This window comes from Bubalus bubalis, chromosome 3 (genome assembly GCF_019923935.1).
Source record: "Bubalus bubalis isolate 160015118507 breed Murrah chromosome 3, NDDB_SH_1, whole genome shotgun sequence".
NCBI classification, from domain to species: domain Eukaryota; kingdom Metazoa; phylum Chordata; class Mammalia; order Artiodactyla; family Bovidae; genus Bubalus; species Bubalus bubalis.
Window position 1 is genome coordinate 121,751,114 of NC_059159.1, and position 17,751 is coordinate 121,768,864.

The following is a 17,751-nucleotide window of genomic DNA, read 5'->3' on the forward strand; positions in this document are numbered from 1 at the left end:
CCCTGCCAGGCTCCTCTGCTCCACACAGCCCGTTCACAACCCCTCCTCGGTGAGCCTAGTGCCCCCATCCCTCTGGCTCACTCAGAGCTCCTTCCAACTTCACTCTTCCCCTGAGGCATCCTCTCCACCTTCTCCACTTTGGAAAATTACCACCACCACTGCCAATACCCAAGAAAGGCTTAAAGGGCCCCATCATGCTGGTAACATCAGTTTTATTGGTTGGGTTGGCAGCTAGCCTGGCTGGGGGCAGGGCCAGCCCTCAGAGGTTGTTGAGCTCCAGCAGTGTCTGGTCAAGGGTCTGGTGGATCTCCACGTTCTCCTCCTTGGCACTGGCCAAGGTCTCTGCGAGGGGAAGCAACCCGTGAGCAGGGGTGGGGTGGGGAGACATGAGGGGAGAAACATGGGGAGGCATGGACAGGGGGTGTGACAGACACGGAGTGGGCTGGAGGCATACAAAGACACAAACATTCAGGGATCTGGGGACCCCTTGGGTGGGACAGACAGATGGACTGACCAAGACAGGGATGCCTCACTCAAGGCTTTGGGGCCATGGAGGTGTATGGGAAGGCCCGAGTCATAAACTAATTTACCCTCCTTCTTTAGAAGGTTCAAGAGTTTGGAAACAGGAGGAAAGACAAAGACTGAGCCAGGAAAGGGAGTGTCAGACAGACAAACTCTAGGCAGAAAACAGACCTGCAGCGAAAGCCCCCACATTGCTGGCATCCAGTGTCATTCCAAACGTCATCCCGGACCTTTAACAACCTTACACCCCTCTCCTACACGTCACCAGCCCACTCCCCTTCCAGTCATTCCTTTATATCCTGGAATCTCAGCTGAGCACTCTAAGGGCAGTGACATGCCTGGGTTTGCAGAAGGGCATGTATCTCAGAGGCACCAGAGGGCCCGTGGTGAATGACACAGTCATACATGCCCACATGCGTCAGTGAGAGTCATGCAGAGGGGGTTCTGGGGTAGGCCTCAGTGTTTTGTGGGTGATCTCAGTGGGGAAGGGAGTCACAAGATTAGGGGTGCCCACAGGAGCCAGGGTCTCAGCAGTGAACCAGTGCTCTGTGGGGGTGATGGCAGTGCTCTTTAGAGGGCAGGAAAACAGCATGGAGACCAAATGGAGTTTATTAAGCAGCAGAGAGTGGTGGAGGCCGGCAGTAGAGGGAGGAGTGGATGGATATAGAAGGATAAAGCAAGTGCCAGGATGGGCAGCGGATGTGGCGAGGGCTCTCCTAGGCTGCACCCAGCCTGGCTTTGCAGTGTTGGCAATTTCTGCTCCTCCTGCTGGCCCTGCTTCCCATAGAGAAAATGGAAAGGAGAAGAGAGAGGGGGCCAAGGGCCACGCTGGTGAGGGGCTCAGAGGGAGGTGATGTCATTGAGCGCGTTGTCCAGCTCCTCACTGATCGCCTTGTACTTCATCTTCTGTGCATAGACTTCATCTGGTGGGGGGTCCAGGAGAGGGGGGGCCAGGTGGGAGTGTGGGGAGAAGGAATGGAGGGAAAGAGGAGTGGAAGGAGAGAGGGTAATAGAAAGAGAGAACAAGAATCAGAGAGAGGTGGATGAAGATGGAATGAGGGAGACAGGCCAGAGAACAGGCTGGACAGCCATCAGGGCCCCCTCCTCTCCTCTCTGTACCCCTATGTCTTTTATCCTTCTCTGTACCCCAAGTTGGTGCTTCCCCAAGGAGCTCCTGCCTCCCCCCAGGGACCTGGGGGCACAGTGCTTTGCATAAGCAGGAGTGCTTGCTGCAAGGGGAGGACACTCAAGCCAGAAAGGTCTAAAGTCGGAGAGAAAATTGAGGCTTTCCTGAGAGGGCTGGAAGCAAGAGATGTGGGAGTTATGAAAGTGAAATAAAAGGGAAAGACAGTTTTAGGCACGACGTTGTTGATAAGAGTGAGAAGTAGCTACAGACTAGCAAACACCTGGATATTTGTTTTCATTAAATCTAGCTTAGAATAGTATTTTCCATTAATGTTTTTATGAAAACCTACATATTAAACCAAACAGCTCTCTATTTAATAAAGAGGGTGCTGTACTTGGAGACAGTGTTATCTGGATCAGTGCTACTCAGAGTCTGGTCTGAGGACCAGCAGCATCTGCATTGTCAGGGTGCTTGTTAGACACAGATTCAGTCCAAAGTCACCAGTCACTTCAGAGCAGGACCCAGGAATTTGTATTTTTTAAAAACTCTCTGAGGGGATTCTCATGCCCACTCAAGTTTGCAAAGCACTGGAGTTGATGGGGCTACATCATCTATCTACTTGGATGGGAGGCACAGACTGCCAAAACCTGTGGAGTCCTAGGGGATTCAGTCCTAATTTACCACTGGCAAGTCTCATGGGATAGGAAGATAAGTCATGGGTGGTACAGACCTATTTTGAAAGTCTTGGGGGTACAGAGGAATATCCTTTTTACCTTCCAGGTCATCGATGGTTTTCTCCAACTTTGCCACCGACCTTTCAGCAAACTCTGCTCGGGTCTCAGCCTGGGTGTAAAAGCAAGATGGGGAAAAATGACAAAAATCTAGGCCCTCCCAGACACTATCACTTAAGTCAACCTTCTGTTCTGCCCCTGTTCCCAATTCCTGCCACAGGAGGTCTCTGGTAGGGATTGGGGGGCTTGAAGGTCATTCGGACTGGAAGGACTCTCACCTCCTTTAGCTTCTCCTCCAGCAGTTTGATCTCCTCTTCATATTTATCTTCTTTGGTGGAATACTTTTAGGGACAGACACAGGTCATCAGTACACCACCCCCACAAAGCCTTCATTTCTTCACGGAGCCCCACAGGCTACTCCTGATTTTGTCTCCATCAAACACTGCGCCCCGCCCTGCCTGGGCCCATCGCCTCCCTCCCCTGAAGGAACCCATCCTCACTGCCCCTCTGCCCCCTCTACCTTGTCCGCTTGGGCTTCCAGGGATTTCAAGTTGTTGGTAACAATTTTCAGCTCCTCCTCTAGGTCCCCACATTTACTGCAGGGGGGTGTGTGGCAGGGTGGGATGTGAAGGCACAGTGGGGGAGACAGTGGAGGTGGCACAGTGGGGAAGGGGTGGAGGAGAGAAGAGAAGAGCAAAGTTGTGAGAGTGACAGCAGGCAGAGACTGGAAGCCCCAGGGCCTTCCCGACCCCCAGCAGTTTGAGAGAGAGCAGCCTGAGGTGGAGGGGAAGGTGAGCCGAGAGAAGGTGCCATTGGCCAGAAAGGTCCAGAGAGGTGACTACCTCCTCCTCTGAGGCCATCAGGGACTTGAGGGCCTGATCCATGGTTCGAAGCTCCTCCTCCAGCTGCCTGGCTCGGCTGGGGGCCAGCAGGTAGGGGTCAGAGGCAGGACCTGTCTCTGGGGTCCCCTGACTGGGGAAGCACCTCCCACTGCACAGAGTGCCCCACAGCCATGGGCTCAGGCCGAGGTTCACTTGCTACCCTGGGGTGTCCTTACCTCTCAGCCACCTCAGCTCTCTCTTCTGAGCGCTCCAGCTCTCCTTCCAGGATCACCAGTTTCCTGGCCACCTGTGGGGATGGGGGAGCGAGGAGGAAATCCATGGTGAATGATTGGGGGTGCCTGGGGTTCAGGTGTGAGAACAAAGTGGAGCAGGGCTGTCACCTCCTCATATTTGCGGTCCGAATCCTCAGCGATGTGCTTGGCCTCCTTCAGCTGCATCTCCTGCAGCTCCATCTTTTCCTCATCCTTCATAGCTCGGTTTTCGATGACCTTCATTCCTCTGAGAGGCAGGGTGAGTGGTGGGGGTGGGGTTAGGTCCAGCAGGGACAGGCTCCCAGCTCCCTCCCCACCCCATCCTCTGAGGACCCCCCTGCCCACCTCTCGCTCTCATCAGCTGCCTTCTCAGCCTCCTCCAGCTTCTGCAGGGCTGTAGCCAGACGCTCCTGTGCCCGGTCCAGCTCCTCCTCTACCAGCTGAATGCGGCGGTTCAGGGAGGCCACATCTGCCTCAGCCTGTAAGTCAAAGGTCAGAGGTCAGAAAGGCTGTGTCTGCCTTGGATGAGGATCAGAGAGGCATCAGAAGATGGTTAAGATGCTTGTCAGAACAAAGCTAAGCTTTCTGGCCTCCAGACATTCAACCTATTTTTTTTTTTTTTTTTTCACTAAACCATCTTCTTCGCAGATTCTGTGTTCCAGCCCAAAACATGCACTCTTGGACAAGCTCCATTCCCCTGCTTCGGGGCCTCTGCTAGCACTGTGCATAGTCTCCAGTGGGTATCTGCACACAAATCCCCCCGTCCTGTGTGAGAGCACTCCAACTGCTGGGATCAGGTCTGAGGTATCCCTGACTCCTCAGCGGAGTCTGGCTCAGGCAAGGGGTGGGAAAGAATCAGGCCAACCAGGCCACAATGCTGCGAAAATCCGCCAATCACAGAATCAAGCCCTATGATGTCACTGGCTGCCAGGCAGACTCACAGCAGGAAGCTTAGGCGGCAAGCCAGGCTGTAGCCGGAGGCTCTCTGCCAGTGCTGGATGCAAGTGGGGGCAGTGCAAGCGCAGTGTGAGTGGCAGTTCCGCCACTGATCCTGCAATATAGAGGCAAAATCGTGGAGGTTTTGGAGATGGTCCACAGAAAGGGATGATACCTTGAGAAAAAGAGGACAGAGCAAGAAAGATCCCAAAAAGGCAAAGGAGAGAAGCAGTGCAATTTGGTGTTAAGAACATCTGCTCTGAGTGAGACTGCTGTCTTTGAGCTACTTGTGTGACCTTGGGTAAACTTATTTAGTCTCTCTAAGCCTTGGTTCCTCCTTTGTAGAATGTTCTGAGATAATGCAGTGCTTCTAACGCTGGATTAATAACAGACCATCAAGGAGGAAACAAACAAAAAAAAATCCAAGTTCTTTAGCTCCATCCTGGAGCCACTGAACTGAGATCTCCAGGGCAGAGGCTTCGAAATCCTATCTTTTTTTCTTTTTTAAGCTTTCAAGGGATTCTGAGGAGCCTGGCAGGGGGTTGCAGAGTCAGACATGACTGAGCGAGTATCACTCATTCACTCAAGGGATTCTGATGATAAGCAATCTTGGGAAATAGTAAAATAACACACAGAAAGCACTTGAGCACGTGCCTACAGAGTCCCCATCCCATAAACGCGGGACTCTAGGTTCAGGATTGGAAAGGAGAAGGGACCAGTGCAGGGGAAGAAGAGAGTGAGAGGGGAGAGACAGGTGGCAGCACTGGGGGAAGGACAGGGGAAACAGCACCATATGTAGAAAGTAGTGTTGCCCTTACACTCCAGGGGCTAAAGGCCACCTAGAGTGACAAGGAACCCATCCTGGGCACAGGACTGGATGACTCCGTGTGCAAGGATTCTGGGGACCGCACTGGGGGTTGGGAAGAATGACTCTGAGGAATCCTGGAGGTCTAGAGAGAGGTGAGACTCTATAAAAGGGAACCTCTCTTCATGGTCATAGGGTAACAAGTGACTCTGGAGAACCTGGGAAGTCCTGGGGCCTGCAACACAGGACTGACTTTTGGCGTTTTGTGCTTCTCAAGTTTTTCCCAGTTAGGGATGCTGCTCTCTTAACCACAGGACAGACAGTGCCATCCCCATTGCACAAACGGGAAGCAAGAGAGGAAGGAGAGACTGAGGCAGTGTGTGAGTTAAGTGCTGTGTTCAAGGTCATACAAGTCTGGGCAGTGCTTCCTCTCTACTCCCGGCGCTGCTGCCCCGCTTCCCCAGCTCTGTTCCTGTCCTCCCCTCCTCCTCTTCAGCCCCCACCCAGCTCCTTGGGTTTCCAGGCCTGCCTCCAGCTGCACTGGGCCGTAGTTATTTATAGAGTGTCAGATGCCCAGGGTCGCCTTCACCAGCAGCTGCAGGTCAGTTCCCTTCCAAGTGCCAGGGTGGGTGAAGAACCAAAACCAAAGACTGGAGGTCAGAGAAACCAACCTTGGGGGCAGAGGGGGGTGGGGAACATGGATAATGGTCAACACAAACAGTAATGTCATCTCTGATCTCGGATGTTCAGACCATGCTTATGCTAATCCCCCCATCCACCCAAGTTGAAGCCTCATTTTAAACTTAATCCTGGGTGGAAGGCAAATAGGGAACAGGAGGCAGAGAAAGTACCAGGTCCAAAGTGTTATGGCCATTCTCCTACCTCAAGGTGGGGGTTAGGACTGGCAGGAGGTGGAGATGTCTGGTTAGGAGGTATGGGGTGGGCAGAGAAATCTCAGAGTGAGCAGGACTTGCCAAGGTGGCTGCCCTGGCATTTGTGGCCTTGTCCCTCTGCCCGTGGCCTGGCATGGTCTCGAGGCTGACAGCTTAATGAGGGTAAATAAGGGACCGACAGAACCTGAGCTGGGGGCCTAGTGCACAGCAGGGCCACTGGAGCCAGAGGTCAAGGCCAGGGAATTTCTAATGGCCCCCCAGGGGTGTAACTCAAGTCAGGGCCCATCTTTGGATTCGTTTTCTCTCCCCCTGCCCATAGCACCTACACCCACAGCCCACACCCCCAAAATGTAGCTGCAGTCTTCTCTCCATTTTCAGCTGGAGGATTAGTTGAGGTGGAGGGTAAATTCTTGTACTACCCACCCCCACGATGACTCATTGTTTGATCACTGTACATTCTAAGAGCTGGAACCCAATGGAATTGCAATGCTATGTCCTCTGGGGGAAGTGGTAAGTGGTTTTGATTTACCCACTGTCTTGAATTATTTGTGCCAGCTTGCTCTAGCCTGGGTTCTTGCAAGGAAACCCTTTCAGTCCTGCTGAAGAAGGTCCCTCCATCCCCATCTGGGACCCCTTACAGTGCACTAATTCTCCCACACCCCCAGGTCCACACTCACGTCAGTGGCTTTCTTCTCAGCCTGCTCCAGTTTCTCCTGGGCATCCTTCACTGATTCAGAATACTTTTCCACCTCGTCCTCCGTCCCTTTTAGCTTTTTCTGGAGGGCCTGCTGCTCCTCTTCCAGCTGGGAGAGAAAAACATCAGTCAGCCAGGCCCAGGCCCAGGCCAGAGTCAGGGGTGTGTGTGAGGGGGTACTGAGATATTTAGAGGCTGTCAGGGAGGAAGAGGGACATCAGAGGACAGTGGGGGACAGTGCAGCTAGGGGTGTGTAGGGATCTGGTGGGAGTAGAAAGAAAGTTCCCAGCCCCAAGGAGCAGGCCCATCATGGCTCTCTGCAAGGGCAGGAGTGGAAATCTGGGGACTGGGGCTCCCCAGGCTAAGGTGGGTGGAATGGTGTGGCTCTGGTGAGGGACCCTCCGGGGTACTATGAAGGCTCAGCAGCCCCCACACTGGACGGTAGAGAGCATTGGCGAGCAGGCCAGTGGCTGGGGGGCATAGGGCAGGGCCGACCCTGCCCTCATTGTGGGGTGGGGCGGGGGCTGCGCCGGGCCTGGAACCCCCCCCCCCCCCACCTGCTTGCAGCGGTCCTCAGCTTGCTTCTTGTCGGCCTCGGCCTGCTCTGCGCGGTCGATGGCATTCTCCTTGTCCAGTTTTAACATCTGCATCTTCTTCTTGATGGCGTCCATGGTTGCGGTGGGGGACGGGCCGGCCGGCGGGCAGTGCGGACCGGGAGAACTGGGCTGGCCTCTCGGACTGGGCGCACGGGTGGCGGGCGAGGAGCACCAAGCGGGACTGGGATGTCCCTGCCGCGCGGGCGCCTAAAAGGCGGGGAGGGACCGGGCGGAGCTGGGGGCCAAGACCCTCCCCCACTGCGTCCCAAACCTTGTAGGGGCAGAAGCACTGCAGGGTCGGGGGGCGCGGCCACCCCCTGCGCCCACCCCCTCGGGACCGCCCCCTCGGGGCCCCGCCTCTCCCTTCTATCTCACCCGTCTCCATCCTACCCCCACCCCGCCCGCAGCCTTCGGACGGTAAAGTAGATGGATAGTCGGCTGAAAAAACTAGCGCCGAGGAGGGGAGGGGACCCTGGGGCTGGGGGCTCTGCACTTCTCCTGAGTGACAGCGCGGCCCTGTGGCAGCTGCGGCTGGGGCCCCTGGGGCTATTTCGGGGCTTGAGCTCACGGCAGCTGCCCGGGCACAAGGACCAGAGTGCAGAGTGTCCCCCCGTCAACTGCAGCAGCCGCTGCCCTTAATTTAGAAGTTTCCTGTAAATCCCCTCGGATTAAATGTCTCTTGGGAGGAGGGACTCCTCTGCCACTTTAGTGCCTCAGTTTACCCTGAGTTCCAGACTCTGGCTTTGCGTTACCGACACGGCAGTGACAGCGATGAGTCTCACCAGGGACTTGGGGAAACTGAGGCAGGAGGGGAGCCCAGAAGCCCGGTCGCAGTGCAGATTGAGGCCGGGTTCGCTGCCCCCGAGGGCGGGCCTGACCTCTCTTCCCCTCGCTCCCCGCTTCCAGCCCCTACCCCCGGAGCCAGGGCCCCTCCTCTACTGCAGACCAGCCTCGGATCCCAGCTCCGCGCCCGCCCGCCCCGCCCCCCACGTGCCCCGCATATTTTCCACGTGGCTTCTGCCAGGCAGGACGCTGCGCGCTCCCTACCCCCATCCCCACCTCCACCGGGACGCGTCCCTACGGTCCCTTCCCTGTCCCTCCTCGGGACTCCCCCACCCCCACCGCCTTCCACTCACCCCCGCCCACCCCCGTTTTCTCCTAGCTTCCCCGGGCGCCCTCCCTTCTCCTCCCCTTCTCCCGGCGGACTCTCCTCTCTTCCCTTGTGAGCCAACTTTACGCTGAAATTTCTTTTCTGCCCTTTTTTGGGATGTTTCCCGTGGGGAGGCGGGGCCAGGCTGGGGCGAGGAAGGCAGGGGCAAGGGTAAGAGTTCTGAGCTGCTGGGCGTCAGCGGCTGAGGGTGGGGGGAGGTGTCCCCCCTGACCGCGGGCGCCAAAAACAGCTCTGGGAGCCGGGGCCCAGGGTCGGGAAATCTGGGGCACGGGCGTGAAGCTGTTTGTTTTTGTTTTCGTTTTTTCCTCGGGGTGGGGTGGGGGGTGGAGAGGAAGTGGAGAGCTGCCTTCGAGGAGGGAAGGGGAGACCAGGCGGAGGAAGCCTTGTTCCCGAGGGGCAGGCGGGTGGGAGGCCTGGCTTTTGCTGGTGGGGTGGAAACCGTGGGAATCCTGGGTCCCTGGCTTGGGCGAGTCAGGGCGGGGAGGTAGGGGGCGGGGAAATGTATAGATGTGCTTAGCCGACTGCTGCTACATATGGACAAAACTGACTCCTTTTCCCCCAAACTCTTAAATAAAAGTCGCTTCTAGCTACCCTGTAGCCAGGGTCAAACCCTTGGGAGTCATTAAGAGCTCCCCTGTCCCTCATTCCCCACATCCCCTTAATCCTGTAGGAGGTACTTCCTCCAGATGAAGAAGACTTCTCAGACTTCTCTGGGGTTGCCTTGGGCAGTTCCTTATATTACCTCCTGCCTGAGTCTGTTGTGGTCTTGCTCCTGGTTCCCCAACTCTCCTTGACAGAAAAATCTTTTTTAAAGTTGATGCAAGTGGGACCCTAAAATCCTTGCCAATGCCTCCTTTAGCCCTCCCTCTTTTGATGTTAAGAATCCACATCTCTTAATATGGTATACAAGGCCCTTTGCTTTGGCTCCTGCCTGCTTCAGCTCTAACCTACCTTCTTTCACTTCCAAACTCACCCCCAGTGCACAGACTTGTACTGGTGTAGCACTCATACTGAGCTCAGTGCAGGAGCAGGACATCACCATACTTTTCTTAAAGCTTCCACCTTTTATGCATTCTGTTTTCCCTGCCTTCCCCTTGGCTGATTCCTAGTGGCTGTAAAGACAGACCAGGTGTCAGCTTTTCTGAGACACCTTCTCTATCCGCTCCTCCCTCCCACCCTCTCCACCTCATAGGTGCATGTTTTTCCTGCAGGCTCCTAACTAACATTCTCATCATAGTCCCCCCTTAAGTATAAGGGTACTGTTCTTGTACCTGTTTGCTTCTCCACCCGTCTGTGAACCCTCCAGAGAAGGGACTCTGTTTCAGTTCTGAATCCCCACTGTAGCATAGCATCAGGCATAGAGTTGGCACTTGATAAACATTTGCCAGGTGAATTTTTTGTGCACCAGGTTCAGAATACATGAAGATACTTTGTGGATAACTCATGGTCTAGTGGGGCAATTCTCAAACCTTTTCATTTTAGAACCCTATACACTCTTAACGGAGAAGGCAATGGCACCCCACTCCAGTACTCTTGCCTGGAAAATCCCATGGACAGAGGAGCCTGTTAGGCTGCAATCCATGGGGTCGCTAAGAGTCGGACACGACTGAGTGACTTCACTTTCACTTTTCACTTTCATGCATTGGAGAAGGAAATGGCAACCCACGCCAGTGTTCTTGCCTGGAGAACCCCAAGGATTGGGGAGCCTGGTGGGCTGCCATCTATGGGGTCACACAGAGTCGGACACTACTGAAGTGACTTAGCATAGCATAGCATAGCATATACACTCTTAAAAATTGAGAGTGGGGTTTGAAGATTCAAAAAGCTTTTGTTGGAGTAGGTTATATCTATCAATATTAAACAAAAAATTCAATGTTTATTAATTCATTAAAAATAAACCCATTACACATTACTGTGTTGACATACTTTGAATGAAAAATAACTATATTCACATCCCCAAATTAGAGCATGGCAGTTGTTTTACATTTTTGCAAATCTCTTTAATATCTGGCATAATAGACAGCTGTATTCTCAAAATCTACTTGTGCTTTCTACTGTTGCTATGTGTTGGTTGTTTGAAGTACTCTTTAAGAAAAAAATCTAGTCTCACACAGATACGTAGTTGGAAAAGAGATATCCTCTTTTCTGACCCTTGAATTCACTGACCCTTGAACGTGACAGGAGTCTGTGGAGTTGAAAATCCGTAACATAACCCTCTATTTACTTGCTTCCTCCATATACATGATTCTGCATCCCTGGATTCAAGTAACCACTGATCATGTAGTACTGTAAATATCTATTGATCCCAATATAAATGTAACAACCCATGTTGTTCAAGCATCAATGGCATGTATAACCTTTTTGGGCAATTGTGGATATTATTCTTTGATACTACATCAAGACTTGACTATTCTCTTAATGGTTAACTGCAGTGAAGAACCTGACCCTATTAATAACCTTCCTGTACAATGTTTCATTAAAATCCATTGGTCTGTATTGACTTTGGTTGGATCATTTTTTTTTTACTCGGATAATTTTGTAACAGCATGCATGCATTGGTCATTTGGAAAATGATTCACTGAGCTATGCAGGTGTTCCAAATGTCAACATATTTCATTATATATTATTTAAAAAGTCATGATGGTTTCAACAGAAAAGCTTGTTTTACGTTTGGGGAAGCCCTAAAGCTCATGGTGGCAGACACAAGTTTTCTAAAATTTTAGTTTTCACTTGAAACTTTGAATTGTATCATTGGCAACAAGTACTGGCAGGTTTTTCTCTGAAGTGACAGGTTCTGTTTTTGAGAAAAATCTGCCAGCTACTCAAGCCTGATAACTGTGGTTTGTCTGTCAGTCATTCCTGCAGGTAAATGTGGTCTATGAAAAAAGCAGCCAGTTCAGCTCAAAGAACTGTCTAGGTGCTTTCCTTGAGACACCATCATACTTGGGTGTGCACCAGAAAAGTTCTACACATACTCCCCAGTTCATCACACGGAATATTGAAACACTTGTTACTACAGAACTAAGATTTAACAAAATGAATAATTTTTGCTGCTTCATCAAGGACATTCTTCAGGAAGAAGCCAGCATTTATATCTTACAGTTAGTGCACGGTGGTGAAGAATACAGTGACTACGGTAGTTTGGGCTGCGGCCCTGATTTGCACTAAGGCAGCTTACCCGCCAAATGCTCTTTCACTGTCAGTGCAAATGCTGACACTCTGAAAAAGGAAAATAATGTCTTAGTATTACTATGAAAGTAGTCTTTTTTCTATTTATTTTTGGCTGTGCTGGGTCTTCATTGCTGCCTGGCTTTTCTTTAGTTGTGGCGAGCGAGGGCTACTCTTCCTTGCAGTGTGTGGGCTGCTCATCGCAGTGGCTTCTCTTGTTGTGGAGCATGGGCTCTGGGGTGCGTGGGCTTCATTAGTTGCGGTGTGTGGGCTCCAGGGCACAGGCTTAACAGTTGTGGCGCAGGGGCTTAGGTGCTCTGCAGCATGTGGGATCTTCCCTGACCAGGGGTCGAACCTGTGTCATCTGCATTGGCCGGCAGACTCTTTACCACTGAGCCACTAGGGAAACCCATATGAAAATAATCTTGACCTTATGGACCCCTGAAAGGATCCTGGGCACCCCTAGAGGCCTGAGGGTCAACCACATTGTAAGAACTGCTGGTCTAATAGGTATTTGAGTCTCTCCCCAGAAGGCTCCCTGAGGCATCAGTATCAAGAGGAACGTGATTGGTCACAGTTCCTGAGGATATGGCAGGGAAGTGGTAGCAGGGGTCAGCAGCTGTCTGGGCTCATAGCTGGAGTTCAAACGGTCTGGACTACCACTTGTTGGGGAAGTGGTAAAAGGGATTTGATCTCTAAGGTCCTCAACGATGCCAGGACATTGAGTCTGGGGTTAGGGGGCCAGAGCCACACGGATTGCAGTTGCCAGTCTGCGTCAGAGAGGTGATAATACATCTGTGTTTTCCAGTGCTTAGCCTGGGCCTGGCTTAGTAAATATTGAATGAATTAGTCACAGGTGACACGAGTGATAGTAGGAAGCTGGCACCTCCCTTAATGGGCTGCCCTGGGGAGGACAAAGTCATTCTACTTTAAACCTACTCTAATGGGGTAGTAGAAGATGTCATGCCTTTAAGGAGGTGACAAGAGTAGCAGCAGATTGGGTGGTGCTTGTGTTCTACTTGGAGGGAGAAGCAAGGAAGTAACATACTAAGCAACAGGGCTGGTTGAAGAATCATACATGAAAACAGTGGCAGATCTGAGAGGGCTGCCAGGTGGCGTGGGCCATGTGGGCAGATGTGGGAGAAGTGGAAGCACACGGCACCCCCACCTCCCCCACTCAACCTCCAGGTGAGCGGGGCAGCTGGCACAGGGCTCCCAGCACCCGCCTGGCCATTAGGGGAGCTCTGGCCCCTGACGACGCGGCCTCACACTTGGGTCTGGCTTTTTCAGTTGCTTTCCTTCCACTGCTGTTCTGGGCAGGAGTGGCAGCAAGGCCGGGGAGGGGCTGGAAATGCCCAACCCGGTCAACAGTTGAGCCTACCTGAGGCAGCCTCAGGCTGGATTTTTGGCTTGTTGACTGCCTCAACCAAATCTGGCCCTAGTTCTCTTAGGCTCAGATACTTGTATCTATAGGCTTGTTTTCAGCAAAGCTGCTTCTTGAAAATTTGGACTTGGTAAGGGCCTAGGTTTGTTCACGAGTGATGAAGAACAGAGTGCATCCCTGGCAGCCACAAAGAGCACTGGCAGCTGCTGTCCCAGGAACAGAAGAATGACACTTGGTGTGGCGTGGGCGCTGGCCGGAGAGGCAAGGGACAGCAGCGGCCTGACTGCTCAGGGACAGCTTCCTGACTAGGATGACTTAGGGCTCTGCATGTAGTGGGAGCAAGGGGCCTTGGGGCAGCCTTCTGAGCCCTTCAAGCTGGGCCACAGCACTCCATCCCATTCTCTCCCCGCCTGCCCTGGGGGCGGGTACCTCCTCATGAAGCCAGGCTGAGGCTGCAGGCAGAATCACCTTTATTGGAGCATGACCTGTTTGGGGCTTACACCCCCGGCCCCCACAGGTAGCTGGGGGTGGGGGTCGGAGAGTATAAAAAAGGATGAGTAGAGCGGAGGCTGTGGGGACTGGCTGGAAGCTGCTGGCAGGGTGGAGCGGGCTGGGGCCCTGGCAGGTTCAGACTGAGGTACAGCAGCGTTAATAATACTCTGGGAACGTTAATACTCTGGGGAGGGGCAGGCACTTAGGGGGCCCTAGGGCATGAAGGCACTTGGAGTCCGGGAAGGGCCAGGGAACGTGCGGCAGGACCAGGCCCGGGGCTTGGCAGGCACTTGGGGGTGCTGGGGTTGGGCAGGCTGGGCCCGACAGCCCAGGAGGCTTTGGTAGTGAGGCACAGTCTCTGGGCTGGGTCTGTGATACACACAAGCGGCTGCCCTAGTGCTCGTCTCGAAGCTCTGAAGGTAAGAACTTGTACTGCTGCTGCCGGATCTGCGCCAGCTTCTTCCGCGCCTCCTCCAGCTCTCGTTCCTTCCGCAGCATCTCCTCCTGGGCAGCAATGATCTGAGGGACAGAGATCAGGGACTCAGTCAGTGAATATGTGCATCAGGGTCTGGGGGAGTGGGAACCAGTGCAGGCATCGTGACTGCCCTGCTGACGTCCCTCAGAACTTACCTGGGCAATGCCCCCGACCATCTTCTCCTTCACCACCACGGTCTCATTCTCCTGTTCTTCAAAGGCTGCAGCCTTCTGGGCTGCCTTCACCAGGTTGTCTGAGGCTCGCTTCACTGCGTTGCCGGCAGCCTGGGCGGAGAGAGAGAGCAGTGTGAGGTGAGAACTCAGGAAGGTCCCAGCGGAGAAAGGCCCTCATCTCCCTCGCAGAGAGCACGTCGGGGGTGACAGTTGAAACCAGCACAGCTCAAGGCACATGAGATGGCCCAGGGGGCCTCACCTGAAGCCGCTTCATTGCCTCAGAGTCCTGGTCGGCCTTGACCTTGCAGGCTACGAGGAGCTGGGCTGTGGAGGCGGCGACCTGCTTGGCTGATGAGATGAGCTTCTCCTGGCTGGCGTGGCCTTGGACAGCTGCATTGGCTGCCTCACACAGGTTGTTGGTGGCCGCAGCCACCATCCGGGCCTGAAGCAGGGAGATTAGGTTAGAATGTGCCTCCTGCCCTGGTCCATCCCCTCTCCAGCCTCTCAAGTGCCTGAAGTGCAGAGGGGCCCAGGGAGAGTTGTACACTCACAGCAGAGATGAGGCCCTGGGACCACTGTCCATCATCCAGTGCGTTGGCTGGAATGGCGCCGACCTGTGGAGGAGGGCAGGAGTCCGCTCAGACTTGTGCCCTCCTGAGAGCCTCCCAGAGGAGACCATCATGCCCTGTGGAAGGCAAAGCTGGTGGTATCCAAGTCCTTACCTTTCCCTGGGCCACCAGTTCCCTCTGTGCAGCTGAGGCAGCCTTCACCAGGGCGCTGGTGGCTGCTGCGATGGACTTGGCAGCTTCCAGTATCTGCTCCTCAAAGTTCAAGGACTCGTCCGCCTCCTGCAAAAAAGAGACAGAAGTGGCAGAGAGAGATGCAGGGTAAGAGGAGGCTGAAGGTGCAGACACTGAGCGGAGCGGAGGAGAAGGGAGCAGGGCTGACCTTAGGTTTGGCCCGGGGCTTCAGCTGCTCCAGCTTCTTGGCTGCAGCCTCAATGGCAGCTGCGGCTCCCAGGAGTTCATTCTCAGCAATGACTGTGGGGTCCTCTGGGTCCACCCATTCTGTTCCTGGTGGACAAAGTGAGGTGGGAAGGGGCTAAGGCAGAGCAGGGAGATCAGGAGCACCGGGCAGTGTGCTTACTGTCACCAGGCCCTGCCATCTGTGAGGACTCTGCAGAGGCCATCTCTGAGCAGCCTCCCAGAAGCAGAGTTCTCCCCAGAACAAGGGTTTCCCTTCCCTCCCTGCCCCTGGTCACCCCTTACCCTTCATGGCCTCAGCAGCCTGGATGAGCTCAGTGACTGATCCAGCCACACGCTTTGAGTGCACCGTCAACTGCTGCTTCAATTCTGGGCTTGGCTTCTGCAGGGTCTGGGGAAGATGGGGGCAGGGGGCAGAGAGCATCAGATCTCAGCTTCTACCTTGACCCTTGAAACAGGGCAGACCCCGCCCCCTCCCGCCACCCCCACCCTAGGCCGCTCCACACTGCAGCCTGAAACAGCAAACAGCCTATCCAGGAGCACGCCGGACATCACACTGCATGCATGGTGAAGACAGTGGGGCTGTGTGTCACTCACCGGCTGACAAGGAGCCAGAAGAAGGATGAAATGAGAAGAAAGAAGAGATGAGGAGGTAGAGGAGGGGGAGGTCAGGCAGGAAGAGAGGAGACAAGAGAAAGAGGAGGAGGTGAGTGGGACAACCAAAGATGCTAAAACTGATGGAGCCCCAGTGGAAGGGAGATGTGGAAACAAGGACACACTTGGGGAGTAGATGGTGGGGTCGGGGGGGAGATCTGAACAGTGCAGGGCCTGAGGCCTGTGTATTCAGGGAGGCCTCTGTGAGGAGCAGACACCTCCCGCCTTACCAGCAGCACGTGGTCCAGCAGTTCCAGGTAGCCATTGGCACATTCCCGGCCAAAGTGTAGGGCTCGGAGCCGCACGTCTGGAGCCACTTCCGGGTGGTAGGCAGCTTCCTGTAGCACAGAGTATACATTAGCCTTAGGATCCCAAAGAGCTCCCAAGTCCCTGCAGGTTCTCCCCTACCACGTGCTGCCCTCAAGCTGCCTCATGCTTCTGCCTCACCGCCGGGATTTCTACCTTGCAAGCCCGGAGCATATCTGCAATAGCACGGCGACTCAGATTGGCTGTGGCAATGACATCCTCCTGGCGACAGGAGTTCCCAGCGGCAACGGCCTTGGCAGTTGCCATGGTGATACCCTTGGTCATGCGGATGAAATCTTCAGGGGTAGAGGTCTTGGCAGGTGGCTCTGGGGAGCAGAAGACCTGTTGGGGTAGAGCAAGAAGAAAAACTCCACAGTGAGTGAGGCTGTGAGATGATGCAGCACTTGTGTGACTGGTTCATTCATCTGTGTACTCAGTCAACAGGCAGCCACTGAATATTATTGTAGATCAGCGCTTGGAGACTTGCACACATTCACAGCTAATACAATAGAAGGCAGTTGGTCCTCATTTCTGACTAAAGTGATTGGGGAAAGTGTATTTGTTTGAAATTAAAGAAGTACCTTTGTGCTGGCTTTTCATTCCTAAAGAGAAATCTTAATGTGGCGAGTGGCAAAGGTGGGTAAGGAGCTGGGTCTTAAGGATACAGACCACAGGAGTGCACTGACACAAGTGGCAGAGCACAAACAACCGGGACGTCAGGCGTGAGAGAGTACTAAGAAATGTTCTAGAGCACAGGGATGGCACAGCAAAGGCTGTTGGGACCTTGCGTATCAGAACAAGGAACTCAGAATTTCACACAGTATGTAAAAGTCATAGAAATATTTTGCTGTATGTGTTCACCCAACAAATTCAATCCCACTAAAGACAGCTAGGTCGGAGACTACGTGAGGTGCTGGGGGTGCAGTGGGGAATAAGGTAGACAAGGTCCTGTTCTCATGGACCTTGCATTCTGGTTTTGGGTACAAATGATAATAGGTGAGCGACCAGGGAAACTACACTGTGACGGGGAAAAAAAAAGAGGGTGCTGTGACAAGAAAGAAAAAGGAAGTTCTTTTTCAGAAAGGTGGTCAAGGAAGCCTTTGGCGGAAGGGATGTTTAAGCTGAAGCCTGAAGGATCAGAAGGAGCCAGATGTTCAAAAAACTGGTAAAGCGCAAGAACAAGGGTCTGCAGTGGGCGGAGCTGAGAAGGCAGGGGCCTGGCCCCTGGCCGGGAGGAGAGAAGGGTGAGGAGAGACTGGGGAAGGCAGCAGGGGCCCTGGAGCCTGGAAAGCCCTGGGAAGGAGAGTGGACTTTACCACAGATGCCAGGGCAGTCACTGGAGGATTGTAAGCACTGAAGTGACATAACCTGATTTATATTTTTAAGAGATTATTCTGGGAATTGCCTGGTGGTCCAGAGGTTAGGACTCAGCACTTTCACTGCCATGGTCCTGGGTTGAATCCCTGGTTGAGGAGCTAAGATCCCACAAGCTGCACGGTGAGGTGCCCCCCACCCCTACAAAAATTATCCTCTGTGTAGAGAGGATCGA

At 53.8% G+C, this 17,751-nt stretch overlaps 2 protein-coding genes across 8 annotated transcripts in view; both read right to left on the reverse strand.

Moving 5' to 3' along the window:
* Nucleotides 1-195: 195 nt before the first annotated feature.
* On the reverse strand, nt 196-7,644 carry TPM2 (tropomyosin 2). Of its 4 annotated transcripts, none has more exons than XM_025281692.3 (9): nt 7,358-7,644; nt 6,784-6,909; nt 3,818-3,951; nt 3,602-3,719; nt 3,437-3,507; nt 3,222-3,297; nt 2,658-2,720; nt 2,422-2,491; nt 196-342 (listed from the first exon to the last, which is right to left on the reverse strand). In XM_025281692.3, the coding sequence occupies exons 1-9, from the start codon at nt 7,469-7,471 to the stop codon at nt 260-262; spliced, it is 855 nt and encodes a 284-aa protein (XP_025137477.1). In that variant the 5' UTR covers nt 7,472-7,644; the 3' UTR covers nt 196-259. The 4 variants fall into 4 exon arrangements, with proteins under 4 accessions (XP_025137477.1, XP_025137478.1, XP_006064423.1 ...); XM_025281693.3 differs by lacking the exon at nt 3,222-3,297 and adding an exon at nt 2,900-2,975 and having other exon boundaries at nt 7,358-7,643; XM_006064361.4 differs by lacking the exon at nt 196-342 and adding an exon at nt 1,114-1,445 and having other exon boundaries at nt 7,358-7,642.
* A 5,928-nt stretch (nt 7,645-13,572) lies between these two features.
* Nucleotides 13,573-17,751, reverse strand: part of TLN1 (talin 1) — a 31,282-nt gene continuing 27,103 nt past the window's right edge. For 2 of the 4 annotated variants that reach the window (XM_044940013.2, XM_044940011.2), the window contains 10 exons: nt 16,359-16,544; nt 16,127-16,234; nt 15,840-15,842; nt 15,528-15,633; nt 15,208-15,332; nt 14,982-15,107; nt 14,811-14,873; nt 14,519-14,701; nt 14,242-14,370; nt 13,573-14,130 (listed from right to left, as the gene is read on the reverse strand). In XM_044940013.2, coding sequence (XP_044795948.1) covers nt 14,005-14,130; nt 14,242-14,370; nt 14,519-14,701; nt 14,811-14,873; nt 14,982-15,107; nt 15,208-15,332; nt 15,528-15,633; nt 15,840-15,842; nt 16,127-16,234; nt 16,359-16,544 — 1,155 coding nt within the window. In that variant the 3' untranslated portion in view covers nt 13,573-14,004. The remainder of the gene's footprint in view (nt 14,131-14,241; nt 14,371-14,518; nt 14,702-14,810; nt 14,874-14,981; nt 15,108-15,207; nt 15,333-15,527; nt 15,634-15,839; nt 15,843-16,126; nt 16,235-16,358; nt 16,545-17,751) is intronic. The other 2 variants (XM_025281695.3, XM_044940012.2) reach the window with 1 other exon arrangement.